Below are 25,472 nucleotides of genomic sequence, written 5' to 3' on the forward strand. Positions count from 1 at the left end.
TTTAGTAATAGTGCCAATCCATTAGATATAGATGCTATTCTATCAATATCTACTAAAGAATCCTAAAAGTCCAACACTTTTAGTAATAGTGCCAATCCATTAGATATAGATGCTATTCTATCAATATCTACTAAAGAATCCTAAAAGTCCAACACTACTCTCATGATCTCAGAAAGCAAATTGAAAATGCAAAGCACCAAAGATATCAACTCCAGAATTATTCTCTTTTGTTCTAAAGATTTTATTCCATAATGGATTCGGTTGAAAGCCCATATCATTGTTTATGAGTTTTTCTGCACTCTTGTATATTTCAATAACTTCAATAATATTTCTTTGGTGAAAAATTTAGGTTCTGCAATGAGGTTTGTTTCTGTGAATTTAATTATGTAGTCATTTTGGTATACATGAGTGGCGACATCTGATTTTTCTATTTCCAAATGGCAGCAATGACCTTCATGTTCTTTTATTCTATGTAAGTGAACTGTATGGAAGAATCAATGCAATTCAATAAGTCATGAAATTTCCTTAACCAGCAATTGTCTTTGGGTATCAGAGTGAAAGTGTCATCCACGTAGCATGTGTAGAAATATGGTTTTAGTTGCACTTGGTTGAACAATTTATTTTCAAAGTCATCCATGAAAATGTCACAGATAAGAGGTGATAAAGGACTTCCCATGTTGAGTCTGTGATTCTGATGAAGATTTCATTGTTGAATTGAAAATAGGAGTTGTTAAGACATAATTTTTGCAGGGTAATGATTTATTCTTTTTTCCGCTGAAGGTGTGCATGCCTTGTCAAGCCTTTTTGATAAAACATCTAGAGCACCAGTTATGGAACTTTTGCAAACAGGCTTTTTACATCCAATGCTCATGCAACAAAGTATACATAGGTCAAACTAAACGGTCATTCAACATAAGAATAAAAGAGCATGAAGGTCATTGCCACTGTATGGAAATAGAAAAATCAGCCTAGCTGCTCTTTATCTTTTACATCAATATGGTTGAGGCATAATACTTGTATCTTCCTTCGTAAAAACTGATGAGAACATATAATTGAATAAGTTTACCATCTCATAATCTTCTGAGATCAGATCCCTACTATCATTTTTATGAGGCCCAATCCCCATCCTAACATTTTGCTTACCCATCATATACCTAAAGAATTCCTTTTTGTTTGATTTAACTCTCTCAGCCAACCCTCTTTCATATACAGCTTTTGCCCTTTTAACTTATGTTTTAATCAGCTCTCTTGATTTCCTACAGTCCTCCAAGTTCTTATTATTTCCAGTAAGTTCAAATTTCTTGAATTTATTATGTTTATCCCTAATATAGAATCTTAAACCTTCACTAAATCGTACTGGCTTATTTCACTCCGTTGCCCTTTTTTTTTCAGTAGGGAATATGTAGGTTCTGTATGCATATCAATTCTTCCTTAAATGCTTCCAACATCTGTTCAAGATCTCCTCCCAACTCTAGTCCAATCTACAGAACCAAGATCATGTCTCATTCCATCAAAATTGGCTTTCCTGAAATTTGGAATCAAGGTACAATTCTTCAACTCTGCATGTAGTAAAATCCCAAACCTAATAGTGCAATGGTTGCTTGCACTTAAATGCTCACCAACCACAACTCTGTGTATCATATTCACATTAGATGCTAATATTAAATCTAATACAGCTTCCTCTCTTATAGGTTTCATCACCAGTTGGTGTATAAAACTCAAAATATCAGACTCAAAATTTTCCCAATCAATACCCCTGAAATCAAAATCTCCCATAATAACAACATCTTTTTCAGCTACCATTCCGATTTCATTATACATTTTCTCATTAACTTCCACATTGAGTTGGTGGTCTATAACGAACCCCAATTACAAGACTTTTCCCTTTATATTCACTAACACTAACCCAAACCTCAGTGCTATCTTCTTTAATATGCTCTAACTCAACAGGATGCAATTCACTCCTCATATATAAAGTTACTCCTCCCCTTTTTTTAATACCCTATCGCTAGTAAATAATCTGTAGCCTTGTATTTCAAAAACATTTCTTTCATAAAAATTTTTCAAATCCAACCAAGTCTCAGTGATACCCATAATATCAAAATCCTAAGTATCCACAACTGCTTTGAACTCATCAATTTTATTTCCTAGCATTATAATAGTAACAATTAATCATAGATTTTACATTATGTTCATGTTTTATGCCTGCTGTACATAAAGGATTTAAAAATAAAATAAAATTATATTTCCTATTTTACTAATATCATAGCTCTCACCTCTGTCTAGCCCCTACCTTGTTTAAATGTTAGCCATTCATTCCATAAAGATTAACTTTCCCACTAAAATTATCCAACAAATCCATCCAGCCTATTTGCTCATCCCTACATATTCATCTAAGCCTAGCATATCTTATCTCCACTATTTATTCTTGGCAATATCCCTGACAAAATCAAGCTAGATCCCTTTCCTTAAATGTCCTTATCAATGTTTTATACTTATCAATAAGCTCCTCAGATCCATTTTTCCTTATATCAATAGCCCCAAAATGTACCACAAAAACTGTGTTGCTACTAGCACCCTTAACTATCTCCTCTCTGATTCTATCAGTTATATCCTGTACCCCTGCTCCTGGATAGCATAAGCATATTGTTTTGCTCCATATACTACTCTATCTACATGCCTAACTAGAAAGTCACCTACAACTATAACTTCCCTATTCTTTACACTATCATCCCTCGTGATCCCATTTGTTTCCTTCACCTGCTCCCCCTCATCACTAGCAAGTGCTTGGAACCAGTTGCTTAACCTAAACCTAAGCCAATCCTTGCCCCTAAATGCATTATTTTCCTGGGTTACAAATAATAAATGTGCCATGCAAAAAAATTTTTTAATCACAATCACTTTTCCATTTTTTATTTGAACAGGTAAAAAATAAAAATGGGAACTGATCTTGTGGCTAGTACATGATGAATACGTAACATTATGTGACCATTCTGAGAGAGGCAATCCGACCAATCAGCAATCACATTTGTTGAGCTACAACTAACTTCTTGGAACTATGAATATTTATAAATAATGGGACTGTCAATTGATGAAATGAAATGTTCCGTAGTTGTCCAATAGGTTAGTTATTTTGTAAATATTTGTATATATACCTGTTCACCACTTTCAACTTATAGTGACATCTCCAACAGTGGCATGCACAATTCAAACAAATAAAACCCCCTACTGGAAAGTAATGGGCCACTTCAAATTTCCAAATGCTCTGTTGTCATGCTCTCTTCAGCAACCTCCCCAAACAATGAACTTATGTACAGTGCAGTACTATTGGGGAGCCACAAGAAATTTCCGGGAAAATTCTGCATAGAACTCCAGCAAGCACAAGACGTGTATTAACTTTGTGCATAAGGTGCTATTATTGACCGTTTGCTAATCTACAGTTCATAAAGAACTGGATGTGCTTCACGATATGCAGAGCATTGTTTTTTCACCTTTCTTTTGTTCTGTGTATCAACTTATGTAAATAAATGAGAAACAGACAAAGATGGTTTTAACTGATGATATTTTATTCTATGGTGAATAACATTTTGTTTTTTGTGTTGAAAGAAAAAATACAGGGCTGTGGTTGTAAGCACACTTACATATCAGAAGGTTGTAATTGTGAATAAAGTGGTCTGGGTAGTGTTATTTTTAATTTCTCAGCAACTGGTTTTCCCTGATCAGAAAATTCAACAAATTCTACCAATTTCAACTGTTGCTCGATTATGCAATAAACTGCCCAATTCCAGTTGGCAAACCTATTATTGATAAAACACTGAGAATTATGATTTTTTTAATTACTAGTTAATAATACTTATAAAAATGGATACTCCATTTGAAACTATGTCATCTCATGAATTTGGTTGACACCATTGTTTTAGTTTTTGAGTTATCATGTAATAAAAAAGAAGAAAAAATTCAAACTTTTTGCTATGATATTTACAGACATTCCCAGAACTTGTGACTCAGTCATTACATAGATATTGTTATAAAAGGAAACACTGTATAGTATCTTAAAGTTATGATGACCTATTGAGGAGATATTTAAAATACCATTTCGATGAACAATCTGAGCCAACCCTACCTAGGCAGTGCTACCATCTGTCTGATATTCCTACAAGGTCATATTGAGAACTTATCTAGCACACAGTGTAAAAACATCTTTTGATAAGATCAACTCTAGTCTGGATAGGCTTTCTGTCACTAATAATAACTTCAATCTGCATTTTACTATGGTGGGCACTGCTGCCTTAAAGGATTTGAAATATTCAAATTCTGTTTCCACACAGAACTTACCAACAACTCCTGGGCCATCTATTCTTTCTTCATGTCCATTTTCATCTGTAACAATCCAGTGGCGACTTACCAGCTGGCAGCTTTCCAAGATTGAAACATCTTTTGCCATGGACATCCTGTTCATAGAAAAGGCAACTATGATAGTAAAAATAATATATGAATATCTACAAAAAACTACCACTTTTCAAGTAATACAATTCATTTTGACTAAAAAGAAACATGTTACTATACATATCAAAATGAATATTTTTTGTCAAAAAACATTATGTTAAAAGCTCTCTTAAACAATGTAAACATTTAGAAGTGTAGCTTCAAAGAATCTTTAAAAAATGTTTATAAATTTTCTATACCATGTTAAAAATACTTTAGGATTACTAACAAACAGGTAAAACAGAACAACAGAGCATCTACCACAATGTTTAGAAGTTTCTTTCTACATTGGTACTATATTTTGACAGAACTTAAGAGCTTTTAATATTATGAGCAGGGCTGAGGATGAACTTTAGCTATAGATGGTAATCCTGTGATAGCCAAACTGAATTCAGATTTAAATCAGAATATCTCAGTTTTATTATCATGTTTGAATATAGTTTGGCATAGTTTGGGTTAAATTTTTGTTTGTCTAATATAACTCAATACATTCAGTTAGACATTGAATAACATTAATAAGTTGTCAATAAACAATTTGAAAATAACTTACTGCTTATGGATGTTTACTTCCAACCCTACTTATTCCAATGAAACTCCTATATTTGAGATTTTTGAGATTTCAAAGGGCTCAGTTGATTAAAATCATGTGACAGGAACATTAACTATAGTAACATTAAGTCACTATAGATATTTCTTCACTTTTACCCTTTGACCAGTGAAGTAATGAAAAAAAATTAAGCCATATGACACTTGGTTAATATTTGCAAAAAATAAATAAAAACAATTCCTTAAATTTTGATTATCCATTTTAGTACTAAATTAAAAATTTACTAATCAAAAGTTATATATAATTTTATCAATTCTCTTTGAAAAGTTATATTTTTAGAATTGTTTAGAGGAAAATATCTTTTGGTTTATATCAAATTCATACCATAGTGTTTATTCTGAATCTCCCTCTTTAATTAGACTTCCTTGTGCTTAAATATTATGTAATAAAAGTAATGTATTCATCATATGAAATGGGATTAAGCCATGGAAAAAGCAGTTTCTTTGTCTTGTGAATTTCATTTTTGTAGCAAAATGCAAGTACTTTAAGAAGGCTTAAATAATTGTGTATGCAAGAAATGGGGAGAGATTACAGTACTGTAATACTATGAAACTTAACAGCTTACAAGATTCGATATGTGTGAAAGAAGTGAGGCGGGTTCACACTACTCAACTCTGGTAGAAAGCATGTTTCAGCAGTCACTGTGATGTTTCTTGTAGTAGATTCACACCCAGGTTCTTTGTAAAACCTAACAAAATGAATAACTGTTAGTTTCATAAACTTACACCTCTGTGGCATCATAGGTTATTGTATATAGTAGAATACTAAGATAATTCTAAATGTCAGTGTTTAATAGGCTAAGCAGTTCCTGCATGATGTATTATAAACAAATCAAATTATATAACATGTTTTGTTCACCATACCTTATAAGAGTTTGAATAAAATAGGTGGTTATATATATTGTCTTTAAGATTTATGTACAATCACACAACTCTTATTAACTATCAACCATTAACATTAAGAAATTTTGAAACATCTTTGAAGTACCTTTTCTTAGTTGGCAATCAAAAGCAACAAAAAATATAAGAAGCAAATTTAACAACAAGTGTATTAAACCTTTTAAGAACATTACTGAATGATTGGACTTACTGCAATACAAAAAGAAGATTTGATATCTTAACATCCCTGAATAGTTCCATTTCAGTTTCAAGTAACACTTGCAAAAGAGTTGGTCATAATTCTTTTTTTAAATAACACATTTTTTAATACATAAATGTTTTAGAAAAACAAAGATAAGGAGCATATAAGTGGCTAAGAGGAGATATTCTTTTTCTTTTTTTTTATCTGCATGGCACAATTCTCCATTCATATAGAAAACAAAAATCAGTTACATACCAATTATTACTCCAACAAACATTCTACTATTGCAACCAAAAATTTCAGTGTTACCAAATTTTTGGAAATTAGGACTAAAGATTTCTTGTTTATAATTTGGTTGAGCTCATTTTCAGACACAAATAGCTTAAAAAATCTTAAAACTTATAAGTTATGAGCAAAAGATTTTGTCAACAGACAAAAAAAAATCACATTTACATATAGAATTGCCAATACTTGTAATCAAATTCTGAAACCTGAAATAATGATTGACACACACTGTTCATTTTTTTTAATTTTTTTAAGCAAATCGACTATAACAAATATATATATAGTACTATACTTCATCATACAGCTTTTGGTTAAAAGAAAACAAGTTGTATATAATCTTAACAAACAACAACTGAAGATAACTATATTATTTTGCAGAACTATCACAGCACATAAAGTAAAACAATAAAATTACATGCCATCATTAACTGCTCATAACAACAAATGACAAGCCATAAATAGAAATACTAAAAATTGATCAAACTAACACCAGGTTCATGGTTTATTTGAGCTAAGCATGATAATGACTGGAATAGAGTTAAAGGAACATAACTGTGTTAGAATAAAACAAACAAACAGAAACTTCCAATTACAAATACAATCACGTGTATGTTGTAAATGAACACTTAAGATAAGAAAAAACTAACACAAATACAAGTTTTTATAATGGCTTCAATTTTGCATAGAAACCTCCACCCATTTAACATGCACCTAACTTTTAAAATTCTAAAAAGAGACTGAATAAAGATTTTATAAAGTACATAACTGAGATGAACAATTTTAATGGTTAAACAACCATTAAAGAACATACTTGTAAGGCTGTTCATTCAAAACCACAAAATGTCCACTGTCAAGCAGCTCAGCATAACTTACAAACCACTCTGTAAAACTTCTTCCTGAAATACAAATGAAAAGAAAATGATGTAGAAATCCAAATCAATTTTAATAAACAAAAACATGTTGATTATAAATGTAATATGACAGAATACATTAAAACTAAATAAAATTAGATTAATACGTAAAAGTACATATTTTAGGGAGAATCTTATAAAAAATGTTTACAAAATAAATTTTTTTGTCATAACACTATTGATTCATTTTAACTCAAAGCAATCTTGAAGCAATCTCAGTATTGGGAAAATGTAGAGTTTCTTTCAAATTTCCCAACAAAGTAACTAGATCTAATTTGCTATCTTGAAAAAAATGAATCTTTGTATGAATGAAACTGCAGCAATTCTTCTTGTAAGTCATTTCTATCAATATTTTTTCCATATATTTCGACAAACTTTAGTGTTGAAACCTATCTATCCCATAAGAATGAAAATGCATCATTAAGTTTCTTATAGTTTTCACTGTTTTCTATGAAAACTAACAACAGAATCGAACATTTTAAAAATCATATTAACTCTAAAATTGGTACATAAGTTTTCTGTAAACTTTAAGTCACTTTCCTGGGTCTGGGAGTGTACTTCATCAAAGAATTTCTTTCCCACTTTTCTCTCTTCCCTTTGCTCTTAAATGAAGGTTCAAAATCTCATTCATTTGATTCTTCCAACAGTTTTTTTCCCATTTCAATGTAATCCATACAGACCTCTTCAGTACATTTACTTGATGTATAATCAAATAGGCTTTATAATGAAATGCAACATTGCTTCAAATTTGTTTTGAAATACTTGAATTGAAATACTAAAAGCATTAATCTTTGGCAGAATATCCTTTAAAATAACACAAAGAACAGCTGTGTCCAGGTATAATAGTTCTTTCTTTAAGTTTTGAGCCTCTGTTTTTGCTTCTTGATGCAAGAATTCATCCGGTAAAAGGTCATTAAGTATTTTACTACACTTTGATAACCATTGTATAAGGCATCAATGGCTTTGAAATGAGTACAGAATCATGTAGTTGATAAAGATTTTAATAGCTTTCCTCCTGAAGTGCATTTATTTGAATTTTGCCATCTTTGAGTAGAACCACTAAAAACGTTATACAGCCATTGCAAGAGATGGAAAAAACATGAAAAACCTTCAGAAACTTCCATAGCATTTTGGATTACTAAATTTACACTATGCACGGTATGTATAAGGCCGGCATAAATTCATCTCTAATAAACTTTTGTGCTCCACTACATATGCCAGATAAATTGACTGCATAATCATAAGTTTGGTTAACACATCCGATTTTTCTAGATTGTTCTATTTAAGTTCTTCAAAAATAGTTTCTGCCAAATATTTTCAATGGGTCTTTATTCTAAGGCAACAAATCCTAAAAATGACAATGATGGTTCCCCCCTTCAATACAATGTTGGATTACACAGCAAAGCTGGTCCATATGTGAACAGTATGGAGTTGAATCAACAGTGATGGAGTAAAATTTTTTTTTATATTGCATTTGATACTTTCTCTGATACTTTTTTCACCAATATATTTATCAACTTTTCATATACTGTTTTGGATAAATATGAAACATTTCTTTTCCCATCATTAAATGTCTTTGTTTTGATGTGTTGCTCCACAAATGGGTCAATTTTTTCAATCAGTTTCATAGTAGCTAAAAACAGACAGCAGTCTTTGTTTTCAATATTTTCATTTCCTCCACGAAAGGGCAGGTTATTTTTCATGAAGAACTTCAACCACTCTTTGGAACACTTTCTTCCAATAACTTTCTTCATTGTCAAGTTATTTTTGTATTATTAAGATGCTGACCTGCATTATTCCAGTCATTGAATCCTATCACTAAAGCACTTGTCTTTGCTTCTGGCTTTCCATAAAGTTTATAGTATAAACAGAATACTTTGCCAGTTTTAGGAGAATAAATAAGACATTTTCTTTTTTCCTTTTCTAAATTTGATTTGATGGAATAAAAAAAGGGCATGAGTTAGTCTTCTCTTTCTCCCAAACATTAATCTCTCAGACTTCTCAAAATTTAAATCATTGTTTTGGTGAGGAAGTTTCTCCAATAATGACAAGTACTGTAAAAATTTATCATTTATAATCCAATCAGCATGATCATTAGAATACTCTGACAGTTTTGTGTTCACAACTGCATAAAGCAACTCATGAATTTCAATTTCCCTATTATTCTACAACTGTAGTTTCAGTGAAAAAAAATCCTTACCCCCACTTCTGCAGAGCTGGTGCTCACAGATGCATCAGTTTGAACTAAAAAATAATTATCTAACTTAGGAAGCTTTTTCTCTCTAACATTTTTCTCTAATCATTCTTTTCACTTTTGAGCACCAAATTTTAACTTTGAAGATATTTGGTCTCTAAGTGGGGTTCACTAAATCACCATATCATATGAACAATAATATAAAACATAAATATTTCATTATAGTAATTTGTTGAGAGACATCTGAGCACAGAGACAGAGCATATCCTTTTAAGAAATGGGTTTAAGGAGTTGATACAGAGTAAAAAAGGTGAGCCAGAATTTTCCCAGAAACACATTAACACGTTCTACAACATTCTGAAGTTGGGCCCACTTACTTTGAGAAACCTGCCATACTATATTTAGAAATAATGAGAAATAAAATAAATATAAATAATATAAAAAGAAATAATGCATAATCATTATCTGAATGCAGGATTCATGCAGGTTTTAAGGCCAAAAACATCAAAATTGGCCAAAACACCAGAATTTTTTTTATTGTGCTAAAACAAACTATTGACACTGGGCTATATTACGTGGAGACAGCCACTAAAAAGTTAAAATCAACTATAAAAAAAAATGTGACTTTTGAGGGGGGCAGTGCAATTCGACGTACATTTGAAAAAGAAAAATTTCCTCTCTAAAGAAAAAAAATGGAACAAAGTCTGTCATTTTTTATGGAGTAATAATCATGTGACATTATCATGCAGTTGAAAGAGATCTTCTCTACGAGTGACCATCACCAGTGGGAAATTTAAAGAGCAAGTTATTGCGTTGCATTAAATGCATTTATTTAAACTCAAAAATGAATATAAATAAAACTTACGTTATCATACAGTAAATGTATAATTATAAATACATTGTCAATGATTCTAAACTTCTAGCAATGATTAAAAAAGATGTCCCTCAAGAAATATAATATCATAATATACCTATAGCAAAAAATACTGTAGACTGGGTTACACACATATAAATAAAGCAACAACAACAAATACATTAACCATGTTAACTGAATGCCTGCTTATGTTGTCCCTTATCTCAATCCCTTGGGTTATATGGGTTTTTGCACCAGTCACTGGAACAGAAACAAGCTGCAGTACACTTCAGAAGGCTCTTTGTGCACATACATTGCTTTGCTCTACATTGGTGTTCTGTAATACTGCAACCACATGTAGTCAACTGAAAGTAATCAGTTGGGACAGCAGTATTTTCCCTGACAATAGGTTGCAACATGACATTAACATTTTGCCAACCTGTCAGAAGGTCTGGGAGATCTGCTTGTGCTATGAGGGCCTACTGATATGAAGATGAGAGCATCTCTTGTTGGAGGCATATTTTCAAAACTTTGCTTAAACTTTCTGAACAATGAAGCACGAAGCACTTGGATATCAGTTGTTCAGTTTCAGATCTGTATAACTTACACACAAATGTCTCTAGAGCTTTCTGAAGTATACAGTTGCTTGTTCCTATTCCACTGACAAGTGCAAAATCCCACATAACCCAAGAGACTGAAATAAGGGACAATATAAGCAGACAATCAGTTAACATGATTAATGTATTTGTTGTTGTTGCTTAATATTTATGTATGTAACCCAATCTACAGTATTATCTACAATAAGTATATTATGACATCACAAATGAGGAACAGAATTATCTATGGTTTTTTATTTAACCAAAATTCATTTGCATTGAAAGTGAGTGCAAAATGATCATTGTAATTTCTGTTTGCCAATGATAATGAAACTTGTTTTATGTTTAAATTAACTGGATTGAATTGCAGTTTTGACAGAAAAGCTGGATCTGGTATTCCTTGTTGGATTTACTTTCTGAAAAGAATTAAATTATATTATTGCACACAATTTCAGAAATATATATAGACCTATCCTGAAATATAGAGCATAATTCTTTGACAAATTTAAGCAATTTATGATAATACAGGAATCATGTGCACTTATGTTTCAACAATTTTATTAAGCTGTTAAGATACTAAAATTATTTCATAGCACAAGGTTAATATTTGCAGAGAACCAATTGCAAGATTGCCAATAATGATTTTCGAATTCCTGAATAAAATAGCTCTCTTTTGATATATATTGTACTAAAAATGTGAGACTCTTTACATATTTCTGAGTTCTGCCTCCAGACTAACCTATAGCATGGTAACAAAACCTCCATGCACAGTAACTACCCCTATATATTTGCACTTGTGATAATTTTATTATTAGATGAAGCAAGAAGTAAAAAACGTGCACCAGAAGTAAGGAGAATGGGTGGGAATGTATGAAGAGGTCAGTACCAATCGGAAAAACATTTCCAGATTAGGAAACAAACTTCTGAGACAATAACTCATCTGATGGAGAGACTGGGGCAAAAATTAAACTAGATGAAATCCCTTTAGAAAAGACCCAAAGGGTAAGCTCATGAAGTGTGACACTTGATGGCAAGGGCTCCATAGGAGCACACTCATGGGATACTGCACATTTCATCTCAATGAGAGTATACTCTTCACCCGAGATGAAAGGGAGGGAAAGACAAAGCAGCCTGAAGTGTTGCATGGATGATGAAATGTGATCATGACCAACCAAGCGCTTGCACAATACATGTAGTGTGGTGAGGTTGTAATCAGAGTGTACAGTGTGTGCTCACTTCGACTCTACTGACAGGCTCTGGCTGCAGAAGGAGGGCACATTAGCTGTATAAGGGGCAACTTGTAGTACACTGATAGTGTCATCACTGCCTTATTTCTCACCATACTGTGCTAAACTCCACTGGTGAAGATTTTTCATGGTCCACATTCCCAAAAGCTAGGAACTGGTAAGTGGCAATGGTTTCCCTTGCTTTACTTGAAGAAGAGAGGGGGAGAATTCACACTGGGGAGACCCAGAGAAGTGCTTGAATCCTCATCAGACCATCAGCCAGAAAGGCCTTTTACTGAAGATAGTGTATTGGGTGTCCATAAAACCCTATTTTTAAAAGCAGAGAAACATGAGCCAAAGAATTGGGCAGTCACTTCCCTGTTGTTAACTTTTCCATGATAGTCCATGGAATTGGTACGGTAAGGATTGGATAATTGAGTAAATTTGTATACCATGAGGATACCTCAAGTGGTCTTGCACAACATTCCATCTCACAGTGGGCACTGGTCAAACCAAAGCAGATGGGTTGAATATTTTCCATTATCCTGGCTTGATGCAGATTTTCAGAAATAAGCTTTCCAAGGAAGGCAATACCAGCCATGTAGTGAAATCCTGTTTGACAGAAAGAGAGAGAAATGAAAGGGAAACATACTTATCCACTTCAAAGAGAGTGAGTCAACTAAAGTATGACAACCAGTGAAAGTCAAAATCCTATCGGAGACAAAGCAGCCAGATGGTGAAGAGAAGGAATGAATTATGTGTGAAGAGTTATCCACTTGCTCACCTAGAGGATCTTGTCCAAGTGTAGGTGAAAATGGGATGAGAATGAGGAAGGTAATGTATCTGATGAAAAGAAATGCAAAAAGCCTGTGAGCATCCACATCCATGGAAAAATAAACCAACTAGAGGAACTGATGTGCCCATCCAGTAAGGATAAAAGGTGGGAATTCTCTGGAAGAAAAGGCGTCCCAGAGTAGTAAAATATATTGGTAGAGACCCTGAAAAGAAGATGTCTGTGATAAGTAACAAGAAACAGCCCAAAGAGGACACAGGTGTTGATCCAGGGCTGAATTATCATACATCTAAGAGAGATAGAGAATGGGTAGATAAGAAAGAAAGTGTAGTTATCCTTCTGAGCAGCAAAAGTCTGAGAAATGAAAGAACAGTCCAGGTAGAGGTGTATATAAATTTGGTGGAAGAGGATGCAAGAAGTATCAATAGCATAGACATCTGAAGGATGGCAACCACGAGCGTGAAATAGAAGGAAATAAAACATAAGAGAAAAGTGGTACAAAGAGCAAGAAGCCAACGTCTCTAATGGGGTATGCATGAAAATGTACAAAACCAAGTTAATAACCCAGTCAAGCATGGGAGCTGGGCAAGAAGGTTGGTGAAAAAAGAAGAAGCAGAAAAGAATGAAGAAAACACCCTGTGGTACCGGGAAAGGCAATATTTAGTGAACGATGCAGCACAATAAGTAGAATTGGTCAAACAACCAATTAAAAAAAGAGAGAAAGGTGGTTCACAGTATGACAGCATGGAGAAAAGTAGTGACAGATGTACCAACAATGAAAAATCTGCCACTTACATTAATAAACAGACAAAGTGGAAGGTTGACAGGAATGTGACAAAAAAAAGCTACATGATAGAAGAGTCTGGCCCAATGGGTAAGGAATCAGACAAAACCCAAACATGAAGATGGATGGACAACATTCCTTGATGAAAAAGGGATGTATGAGGTTGAAGGAACAATGGGTATATGAAGGAGAGGTCTGAATGCCAAGCAAAAAAAGCAACATAAACCGAGATTGAGCCAGTCAAAGAGGTGCCACAGTGGGACTCAAGAAAAAGTGTTGTGTATCAAGTCCAAAACCCAAAAGAAGAGTCAAAGAAGAGAATAGGCATATAGAAAAAAGGTGAGACCAGTTTTGGTTGAGATCTTTGACAGCCAGTGCTGGAGAATGAGGAAAAGGGACCAGAAGAGAGGAAAACTGGAGTCAAGAGGGATGACAAAGATGTCTATGAGGGGCATGCTCAACTGAAAGCAAACCTAACAAAAGTCTTGGGAGTGGAAAGACCACTCCATGGTCTGCACGAGAGAGGGGGGGGGACTGAAAAATGTCTGTCAGCAGAAACTGAGACAAACTGCTGGAGAAGAGGAAGAAACAGGTACCCACAGGGCCAGAGAAGACAAGATAGTCACTGACAAGAAGTGTGATTAACCAGAAATTGGGTAATGGGAAGATGAGAAAAAGAGGAAAGCCTGGAACCTGGAATGGAAATAATAGGAGTATACTGGTCCAGATAAGGATCAGGAGTCAAAGAGCAAGGTTGAGAAAGAAGATAATAAGGAATGAAGTCATGAAACTTCAGTCCAGGTCTTTAGTGAGATATGAATGCCACTGAAGATTCCCAGGTGAAAAAAGAGAGTCCAATGGCCAATGAAGACCACATACACAAGATAGAGGAAAGCATATAGTACAGAGGAACACAACTTGACCCAACAAGTCCCAACAGCAGGGGAAATAAGTAAGGAAGGCCAGAGCAGAAGTAATAGAATAAGTTAAGCTGGCAAAGAGAAAGGAATGAGCCTCTAAACAAAACTCCTCTGTAGCACACAAAAGGTGGTGGAAGGAGAGGGAATCCAGGAGGTAGATGAGAAAAAGACAAAGAGGCATAAATGGGGAACCACAGAGCAATATAGAAGGCAAGGTGCCTGGTCCTCAAGCAGTCCAAATAGATACCAATAACAGGGAGTCTATAAAGGATGAATGTCTGCAAGTCAGAACAAAGAAAGTCACAAATGTGATGGAGACGAGGCATTTGGGTGTGAGTGAGTAGCTGTTGAAGAAAGGAAACAGAATAAATTCTAACAACAAGCAAGGAGAAGAGACATAGCAATTCCCAAGAATTGGGTTCATAGAGTGAAGAATAGACAATATTAAACGACACAGGTGATAGATGAGGAAAGGAACATACCTGAGAACAAAATCCAGAAAGAAATTGGAAGGTTAAGGTCACTCCTCAAATAGGAGTAAGAAAGTCAGCTGAAGGAATGGGAGAAGGAGACCTAATAAACATGTGGTAATCCACAACATGATGAACAAAGACTGCAATGTCCCCAACAGTTAACAAGCTTCCAGGAGCCAAAGTAGGAAAAAGGCCTGTGTGTGTAACATCATCACTCACTCAGAACTATGTAGAAGTTGCCATCACTTGAGAACTCAAGATAATAATTAATGCTTTTGAAACAAAAGCCAATATAAAACAAACACCAAAGTTTCATTAATGAATGTAAATCTCATCAAAGTGAACTCGTACAAGAAATCTGAACACATCTGTTCCATATTATACCAAGGAAAAGAATGATGATATCACGAGTGCAAGAGCATAGGGAGAGTTACTGTGCATGGAGGTTGTGTAACCCTCCTGTTGGTGGAGGGTTAATTTTGCATGATGATGTCACCATGCACCAGTGCAGTCATGTTAAACACATGAATTTAGACAGAAGTTAGCTCAAGTATAATGGCACACAAATCACATAAGCAGACATGTGAGGAAAATAGCATTTGTGTGTGAAGAGGCAAAGTTACCATCTCAGAAACACAGAAGTGATATACCACCTGCTGAGTAACATTTATACAAGGACTTCCCAGCAAACATTATATTTTGTCAAATAATAATGTAAATATAAATGAGGCATAAATTATATAAATAATTTTTACACTACTTTATTACCAATGTTAGTTCAATAAACTTGGTATCAAAACACTGTTTATAAATCAAATTTTAATATGACATATATGTTTTAATACCTTAATTTCAAAAAGAAAAATTTTGATAAATTCTTGTTCTTTACTTTTATGTATCATGACACTTCTCTTCTCTGAACTGTCCATTATATAACTCTTTCCACCCTTATATTATTTTCTAAGTTTTGCACACTTATAAGTCAGATATCCTGGTCAAATTTATAGCATCTTTTCTTCCTTTGATGAGTTATATGTCATAAACTGAAACCCACATGCTATACCCCTCCTAGCACATGCTGTTTTAAAAAATGTGAATAATACTCTCTGACATATACTGTTGGATTATTTATAACCAACAGAAAAATAATATTTTAATTCACTGCTTTCCTCATAAAGTTAACTCATTCTCAGGATTGATTTGAGTTATTCTGCATCAATTTCATAATTTGCTATTACCAAGCTTACCTCAACTAGGTAACAAAAATATTTTAACATTTATATAGTTTGGTTAGAGAGCCAGTTAAACTGTAAGAGTTTTAGGACATTTCTTCCTGTCACATGTTGATATTTTGTGTTATAAACTCCATATTTAAGGTAAATTAAAATAATGTAAGTAATAACAACACCCCTACAAGAAATAAGATTAACTTTCATCAAGACTTCGAGAGCAAAAAAGTACAAACCTACATGTAATGATATTTTTTATTTATTGTTATAAAAGTGAATAAAATGTTAAAATTAGAAATTTATATGGTTAGATAAGAAAAATTAAATGAAAGAAATTAAAATAAAAAATACTTCATAGCACAAGCATGTCTTGTAACAGTAGCATGTTGTATGTTGAGTGAATGTCCTATGTTTTAACAAAGCTTCTATGATAATTCTCTTTGGCACTATTCTGAATGGCAGTAAAACAATAAGTCTAAATAATGGGAAGACTTGAAATGTTTTGGCTGTAAAAATAAAAAGCTGATAATTGTCTGTAACAATATACAGTCATTTTAGAAAGAAAAAAAGGTGAGCTATATTTTTTGGTGTTGTTGTTGTTGTTGTTGCGGTGGTGTGGTTATCAGGCCAGTCAATTGGGCTGATCCTGTGTACAATGTTATAGTAGAGAAAACAGCAGATTGAATATAGATTTATTGAAAAACTTTTAGATATTCATTTGGAGGGTTCTAGTGGTTATGTAAATAAAACTTAAAACTGTGAAATAAAAAATATTTTCAATTTTAACATGAAAACCACCTTGCACTCAGACTAATCAAAGTTTGAGTTGGACCTTCAATCCATACTTCACAGACAAATCTTTAGTAAAAATACTTGATTAAAAAATCTGATCTTTTTTGTACAACAGATTTGTAATGTTTATTAAAATCTTGCCAAATTTCATGAAGATACACTTACTACATTAAAAGTTATAGTATGTATAATTTCATGGTTACATAGTGGTTGCAAGGTTGTTCAAAATGACCAAGTCCATATAGAGAAGATTAGTTATAATTAGCATTAATCAATCAGTTTAATGTACTCATTGCTAATCAAACCACATTTTTAGCCACAAAACAATAACACCTCAATAGGTACAGACATCATGGCTGATTTGAATTATGATAAAACAATCTGAAACACAGATTTTTGTTCTGAATAACAATAGCTTTTTGAAGATAAAAAAATTGATACAGAAATCAGGAACTTGAAAGAAATTACTGTATTAATGGTGCAAAGATATTTCCAAGTAGATACTTTTAGTGCCACTATGAATGTTCTGAATATGTTACTACAATGCCACATTAAAGGAGCAGTATTATTAATTTTTATTTGTTAGTCTTTCATAACTGAAATATCTGTATAATTGTAAAACATCTCCTAAAACATAACTAAGCACCCATTTACACTTGAAATTTAAAACTTTTAACTGTTTTTAAGTAACATTAAAGGCATATGATTTTTACAACAGTAATGCTGATGTGTAAAACAGTTCTTTGCTTTGTCTAGATAATCATAAACCTAATTCTTATGTGTAAAAACTTAAATATAACTGATATCAATTACAGTTTATCAATTTAATCTAGTTCAACCCAAAACAGTTCTTCAAGTAACTTATGATATAAATAGCATCTAACCACAATGTCAGTCGTATCTCAGTCACCCTAACTTGGAAAGAAAGGTCTTGTCAGCACTGGATATAACAGATATAGCATGTTTGACATCCTTCTTCACTTTCACTTATAAGTTCATATAATTACTACCGATCAACCAGAATTTATGCAAACTATTATTATCTAGCAAACAAAACTATTAGTAAGTTAGATAACATTTTTTACAAAAAGTTTAACATCAAAGTATAAAAAAAAAAACTTTAAGACTTTTTTATTATGAAAATTATTTATTCTATTGCCTCTTGTATCTTGCTTTATACTTACAGCTGGTATACAATAATTACTGTTACAGAACTTATACTGCTAGCAACTGCTGAGATGTCAACAATGGAGTTAACAAAACAAACAATTACTCCTTCTCCTTCTGATAAGCATAGGACTGAACTGAAAACATTAGACATTGTACTCTTAGTAAAGAATGTTTGTTTTTTCATTACTTAACTGTATCCTTTCTTTACACTTACAGCTGGAGTAATTGCTAAGTCTGTACATGAATACTAACTAATAACTGGTGTTATAGGTTTGTTTGTTTTTTGGTGAAAAGGTATCCACTGAGAATGAACCCAGAGTTTTACTGTTATAAACCCTGATGGTTACTGCTGAGGCACTAGAGAATTGTTACAGAAGTACAGTTTATACTGTAAATTATTGCACAGAGGTCAATAACAAACCTGGAGAAACTGATGCAATACTATTCTTGCCCCTATTAACAAGAATGCTGACTAAACTTAAAGTATTTAAGGTATCAAATATTTTACCCTTTTCACCTCCATCACCAAAAAAATAATGTAAGGAGATATTTTTCAACTGTTCAGTTTTCTAAACTTTTACCTCAATCAGAGGTAACTCTTAACAAAATGTTCTTTTTGTAATGAATACTTTTACCAATATATTTTGTATGAAAAATGCCAAACAAAAATGTAAATTTTTAAATTACTTCTGCCTTTGTTTGTTGAATTTCATGCAAAGCTACTCAAGAGTTATCTGTGATAGCCATCCTTAATTTAGAAGTGACAGACTAGAGGGAAGGCAGCTAGCCAATACCGCCCATCATTGACTACTTTAATCAAACACAGTGTAATTAAGTATCACATTATAACACTCCCACAGCTGAAAGAGGTGAGAAGATGTGATCATAGGATTTGAACCTATGATACAATGTTTTTAAATGAATGTCAACAATTTCTTTACAGTTTACTATCAGATGTCAAACATCACTTCAAGGCTTGACAAAAAAGACCCATCAGTTTGGATTATACATGTATTTCTGGCTGTGTGAACATAATACTGCATAATGGCACTCTATTATTTTTGCTTTTGATGTGCTTACATGTAGCTCATCTTAAAAACAACACAAAATGGTATTAAAGAACAGAATGATACGAGTAAATCAAAATTCAACAATCTCAAAAGTGTCCTGATAAAACATACAAATCTGTTGTAAATTACAAGTTTAACAATTACACACACCTGAGATGAATGCATCTACAGATCCACTTGTTTGTAAGATTAAATCTTGTGAAGGGTAGAATACTATGTTAGGTTGATACCCATCGAGGTCGTTGAGGGCAATAAACTGTGTTAATCCTGAGTGGAGACATATTGTGAGTGGTAAACAACCTTTTAAACCATCTCTTTGCTATAAAATAAGAAACAGTAAGAAACCTAAGTATTTCAACAAACTATTACTAATTTCAAGCACTATTTAACATGGTTGTATCTATAAAATCAGCAAGAATATTGGGATTTACATGAAACTTTGCTATTCCTACTGACTTGTGTTATGATTTTCTTTAGTGACTTATAACATTTATACCTTAATTCCAAAAGAAATTACTAGTAGCACAATGAAGCACTACGAAAAAAGAAGCATAACATTTTAATTAAAAAATAATGCTTATTGGTCTGTAATAACACAGGGAGAAATGTCAAGTATTTCCAAATTGCTGTTGTTCTTACTGAATCTTAATAAACAATTACTTGAAGGGGGGGGGGGAATACATATAAATAAAATGTTATTCATAATACATGCAAGAAAATCAGTTAACTTAAAAAAAAACTTCCACTACAAATGATATGCTACACATTTGATAATTTAATCAATGGCTGATTATCTGGAGGAAAGTATATCCAAAAACAATGTACGATTCTGTAAAAAAATTGAACTTAATCTCACAAGATGTTTTTTGCTATGATTATGTAAATATAGAAAGAAATATCGTGTGAAGTTCCCTACTAAATAATATTTTCTCATGTGACAGAGAACAAAGAAAAATTCCAAGGGCAACAGTCATAAGTCTCATCCTTTGTGCCAATTACTTTCAAACACTGTTTTAGTGGCTTGAGCATACTATAAATGGCAGTAAAACCAAAATACTGAACCTAGTCAAGTTGGGTGAGAAAATCATGGCAAGACCCCCCCCTTTGTTAAAAACAAAAATTAACATTATAATACAAACATTATGTGGAGGGGAGGAATAATCAATGTTTATAAATTAGGCTTGTAATATATAATTAGCAGATAATTTATAATGACTTTGACTACAGATATGTGAGAAAAAAAATATAATTATTTGAACCAGATTAGAAACTCAGAGCACATGGTAAAAACATCAATAAGTAAGTAGAATATCAATCAGGCTAGATACACATACAAGGCTGGAAGGAGTAAACCAATCAAAATGAAGTTTATGTTTTAGATATTCCATATTTAAGGCATATTCATCTATTCATTATTTATTTCACTAGAAAGCCTTAATATCACTCTACTGTTTAGCGTTTGTGTTTATACACCTGTTTCCAAATATGTCTCAATATGTTATTTTTCTAATTCATCAGCCTAATCTTTTTTTATTCATTTTGTGATATTTTGAATCCAGATTTAAAACTTTCCAGTGACCTAAACTTCTAATTATTTGAAAAAAAAGTTTGATGTAGATTTTCACTTTTGTGGTCTATATCATAATTATACAAGGTTTCCTAAAATGAATCAAAGGTAAAACTACCTGAAATCCAATACTGGCTGTTTCTAAATCAAGCAAAGACTCAGTACGATAATGGCTGTGAATACTCATGCTTCCCATCAAGCTACATTAGAAAAAAAATTTATACAAGTTTCAGAGAATGTTTATAAAATAAACTTTCACACAATTTGACTTAGATAGATGAATGGCTAACAGATTCGTTGCAAAATACAAAATGTATATTTTAGTGGAAAAACAAAAAACTTTAAATGTAATAGAACTACTGGCAAAATAGTTCCTAAAATGCAATAAGTAATGAGTTTAAATTACACTTTCTCACAAGTATCAAAAACTGGTTCTAATTGGATTTACTATAGTTTGTTATACAAAATATAAATTTTACAATATATTGCAATACTATATATCCATACTTATACCAAAGTTTCTGAACTCTAGCTAAACCTTCTTCTACTGTAAAATTCCTGTACAATACTTGATGAATCCTCTATTTGTGAACTCAAACAGTGCTTCTTCTTTTCTTTAACTTATTAATAAATAATGTAACATTTATTAGAGAGTCATATAAAGTGCTGACTCACTCTGAATGTTTTGAGTTTGACTTACATTATGAAGTAACAGCAACAACAATAAAAGTGACATTACTTCAACATCTTTGTAACACATCACTGAACAATAACTGATTTTACACCACAAAATAATATTTGTTATCCCAATGAATTAATCAGAGCATGATACAGTCACATCCTTCCAATTTGAAGTCCCTTTCGAAATATTATTATATCATAACACAGAACAACCAAATCTGTTGTGGAGACTTTTATTTCATCTTTCAAAGCAATGAGGGGAACCTGTCTCTATTCTGGTGGATTACCACACCAGAACCAGACACTTTGACTTAATGATCCTAATCATCACTTGTTATTTTTTTCTACAAAAGGAGTTTTGATTTGCTTTTTTTTTTACTTAAACTTAAACTTTGAAGAATCTGCTTAAGCTGATTAATGGAATCACATCAGTATTCAAATGCAAAGAACTCATAACTTATCTTCTCACTATGGTATAGCTTTGACATCTACTTTCTCAAATTGTCCTTTTCTAGTGTCAACAAGTTTGGGGATACTAATTTCTTTGAAATATACAATTAAACCATATCACAATGCTTAATCCTCTTGTGTCACGTCATTAGCTAATGTCAAATTGTCTCAGTAAAACTAATGGAGAGTGTCAGTGGTATTTTGAGTACATTTGCTTACACTACTCATCCTCTGTGTAGTAATAGAGGGTGAGTTCATTTACAAAATCTTCATTTACTTTGCCAAAATATAGAGGTTGTAGTGCTACTCTTGCAACAATTGTCATTATTTCTGAACAGCAGTGGTAGACTTTAGTTTCTTACCTTCTTTCATTCAAACAGATATAGCTAGCTGGTTTACTTCTGTCTCTATGTATCTCTATCATAATAATTGCACTCAAGATCTAACTGAATTTAGAATTCTCTATTGGTCAATATGTTGCCTGATGAACCTATTTATCATCTTACTTGAACTAAAATTATAAACCTATTGTTTTTATAGACTTGCTAATATATGACTAAACACTTTTACAAGAAAATTCTGTAAAGTTCAAACATTTTCTAGTATTAGAATAATATGCATAGGTTTACAAAATGAATTAAAAACTACATTAAAACAAGGATATTTTTGGCTAAATTGTAGCACAAATGTTCACATTTTCCTTACCTGAAACTTTATTTCTGATAAATGCTGACCTCTTGACACAGAATAGCTTCTTTCCTCTTGAGTTAACACGTTTTGACAACTAGATTTGTAAGTCACTAGCCTTGTGAAAACTGCCATCTAATCTCACATGAAACCACGTGATCTTGCACCGCTACATGAGGATGTCATCATGCAGCACATATCTAGGCACAATGACTCCCTCTACATTTGCACTTATGAATCCTTATTTTTTGACAAGGCAATGAAGAAATGTGCCCCAGAAAAGTGGGTAGGATGGGTGGGAATGTGTAAAGAGGTGAATACCTATTGAAAATACATTTTCAGATAAGGAAAATGTTAACTTCCAAAATAAATACTCACTGATGCAAAAATTAACTCATAAATCTCCCTTCAGAAAGCAATCAAAGAAAGCCCATGGGGTGTGACACCTGATGGGGGCATACCCGTGGAAGACACATCTCATCTCATCCAAGGTATACTCTTTGCCCATGTAGGAGAAAAGAAGAGGCAAAAAACCCAAACTATGTTACAAGGACAAGTGGAATAAGTAAATGGCTGTCCAAGGACTCGCACACAAGCTGTCAGACAGCTAATATGTGTAGTAAAGATGGGGCTCATTCAGACTGTACCTTATATGCACATCCTCTACCATCAGACTCAATGGGTCAAAATCAGCTGTGGGAGAAGGGCACTTGTGATAAATATCCGTGCTCACCTCCTCTACCACCAGTCTCTACAGGTCCCATGCCAGCTGCAGGTGTAGGGCACCACATGATATACACATCCACTCAACCATCAGTCAGTAGAGCCACATGTCTGTTGTTGGAATAGTGTGTGTGTGTTTTTTCTCAGCATGATGTGGAATGGACAAACAACAGTGTTCACCTTGACTCTATGGAACAAACTCTAGCTGCAGAAGAAGAATTTGTAAGATAAAGATAAATAAAAGAATCAGTTTAGTGAGTTGTATCATCAGTCCACTTGAAGATTGTGATGTATCATAGTTATATATGTGTGGTGACCTGTGGTGTCACTCCAGCCCCACTTCCCACCATAGATAGAACCATTGTTCTAGCCTCAGTGGTTAGGTCCCAACCAGCGAGGATTATCAATGGTCCACCACCCCAGCAGCTCAGAAATGGTAAGTGGCAAGGGTCTTCCATGCTTCACTTGACGAGGGGGGAGGTCTTTTACTGGAAACAATGCAATGGGTGACCATGAAACCCTATTTTTAAAAGTCTACAAGTGGTAGCCAGAGAAGTAGGCAGAAACACAACTCCAGTGCTAGCTTTTTTCCATGATAGTCCCTGGAATGGGTACAGTGTGGATTGGACATGGAAAGTAATATATATATATATATATATATGTGTGTGTGTGTGTGTGTGTACAGAGAGAGAGAGAGAGAGATCCTATGAGGACAACTCAAGTGGTCTTGTAGAAAACCAAATCTCACAGTAGGCACTTGTAAAACCTGGGCAGATGGTATGAGCACTTTCTGTTATCCTGGCTTGATGCATATTTTGGGTAAGTATACCCTGTGAGTCAACACTAGCTGCCTAGTGGGATTCTATAGGTAAACAGCAGTGAGAAAAAAATTTTAATTACAATCACCTGTTTAAAGACAAAAGGGGATTGAAGGATGGTTAATCGGTAGAAGTCTAAATCCCTCCACAGACAAGACAGCCAGGCGGTGTAGATAGCAATGAAGGTGTGCGGGATTGTCCACATGCCACATAGATAACAACAAAAAGTCTGGACAGGACACAGGAATCTATCTGGGTTCATACAATCATTGAGATGGGATACAGAAGGAAGGGATATTGGAGAAAAGGTGTGGTCACCTTCCTTAGCTGCAGAAGTCTTGGGAAGGAAGAGTAAGTCAGGGTAAAAAAGAAGGTAAATATGATGGTAGAGATTTTGGAAGAAATCTACTGCATAGAAATCAGAACGACTGCAACCACAGGTAAGAAAGAAAAGGAAATATGTTTTAAGAGGGATGATATACAGAACAAGTTGCAAGAGGTTTGAATGGATCCCAGGTGAGAGCATGAAGAACCATATTCAGATCCCAGTCGAACAAGGGAGTAGGACAAGGGGCTCTGTAAATAAGTAAGAAATGGAAGAGGGTAGTAAGGAAGGGTGAAGAAGAAAACCTGCAGTATCGAGAAAGATGGTAGATAGCACCACCTACTAACCCGTGATGGTAGTGACAGACAAGCTACAGTCAAATAGCCATGTGAAGAAGGAGGTAAGATGTTGTAAATTAGGTCAGCCAGAGAGGAAATGGTGAAAGATAGACCAACAGTGATAAGTACACCATTTATGTTGGTACAGAGAAGAAGTAGAAAGGCAACAAGAGTGCAACAACAAAAAACCGACACAATATGTTACTCTGGCTTGACAAGTGATGAACCAAGCAAATCCCACATGTGAAGATGAAGAGAAAAAGTGATGTGTGAGGTTGTATCAGAAGGAATGGAATTTTAGGAAGGGGGCTTGAACAAGAGAAAAGGAGTAATGGAAACCAAGGTTGAAAATGCCTGTAAGGCTATTAACCCTATTGTCACGGGTACCCTTTACTGTGCATGACACAAGGTTTTA

The 25,472-nt window shown here is 33.5% G+C and overlaps 1 protein-coding gene across 1 annotated transcript in view; it reads right to left on the reverse strand.

The window, feature by feature from the left end:
* The window catches only part of LOC106475695 (F-box only protein 3-like), a 52,321-nt gene that overhangs the window by 12,850 nt on the left and 13,999 nt on the right, over nt 1-25,472 (reverse strand). The window contains exons 5-9 of the mRNA XM_013936376.2: nt 21,154-21,235; nt 19,619-19,787; nt 7,269-7,353; nt 5,658-5,780; nt 4,336-4,451 (exon numbers count right to left, since the gene is read on the reverse strand). Coding sequence (XP_013791830.1) covers nt 4,336-4,451; nt 5,658-5,780; nt 7,269-7,353; nt 19,619-19,787; nt 21,154-21,235 — 575 coding nt within the window. The remainder of the gene's footprint in view (nt 1-4,335; nt 4,452-5,657; nt 5,781-7,268; nt 7,354-19,618; nt 19,788-21,153; nt 21,236-25,472) is intronic.

Source organism: Limulus polyphemus, unplaced genomic scaffold, assembly GCF_000517525.1.
Source record: "Limulus polyphemus unplaced genomic scaffold, Limulus_polyphemus-2.1.2 Scaffold149, whole genome shotgun sequence".
Classification (NCBI taxonomy): Eukaryota; Metazoa; Arthropoda; class Merostomata; order Xiphosura; family Limulidae; genus Limulus; species Limulus polyphemus.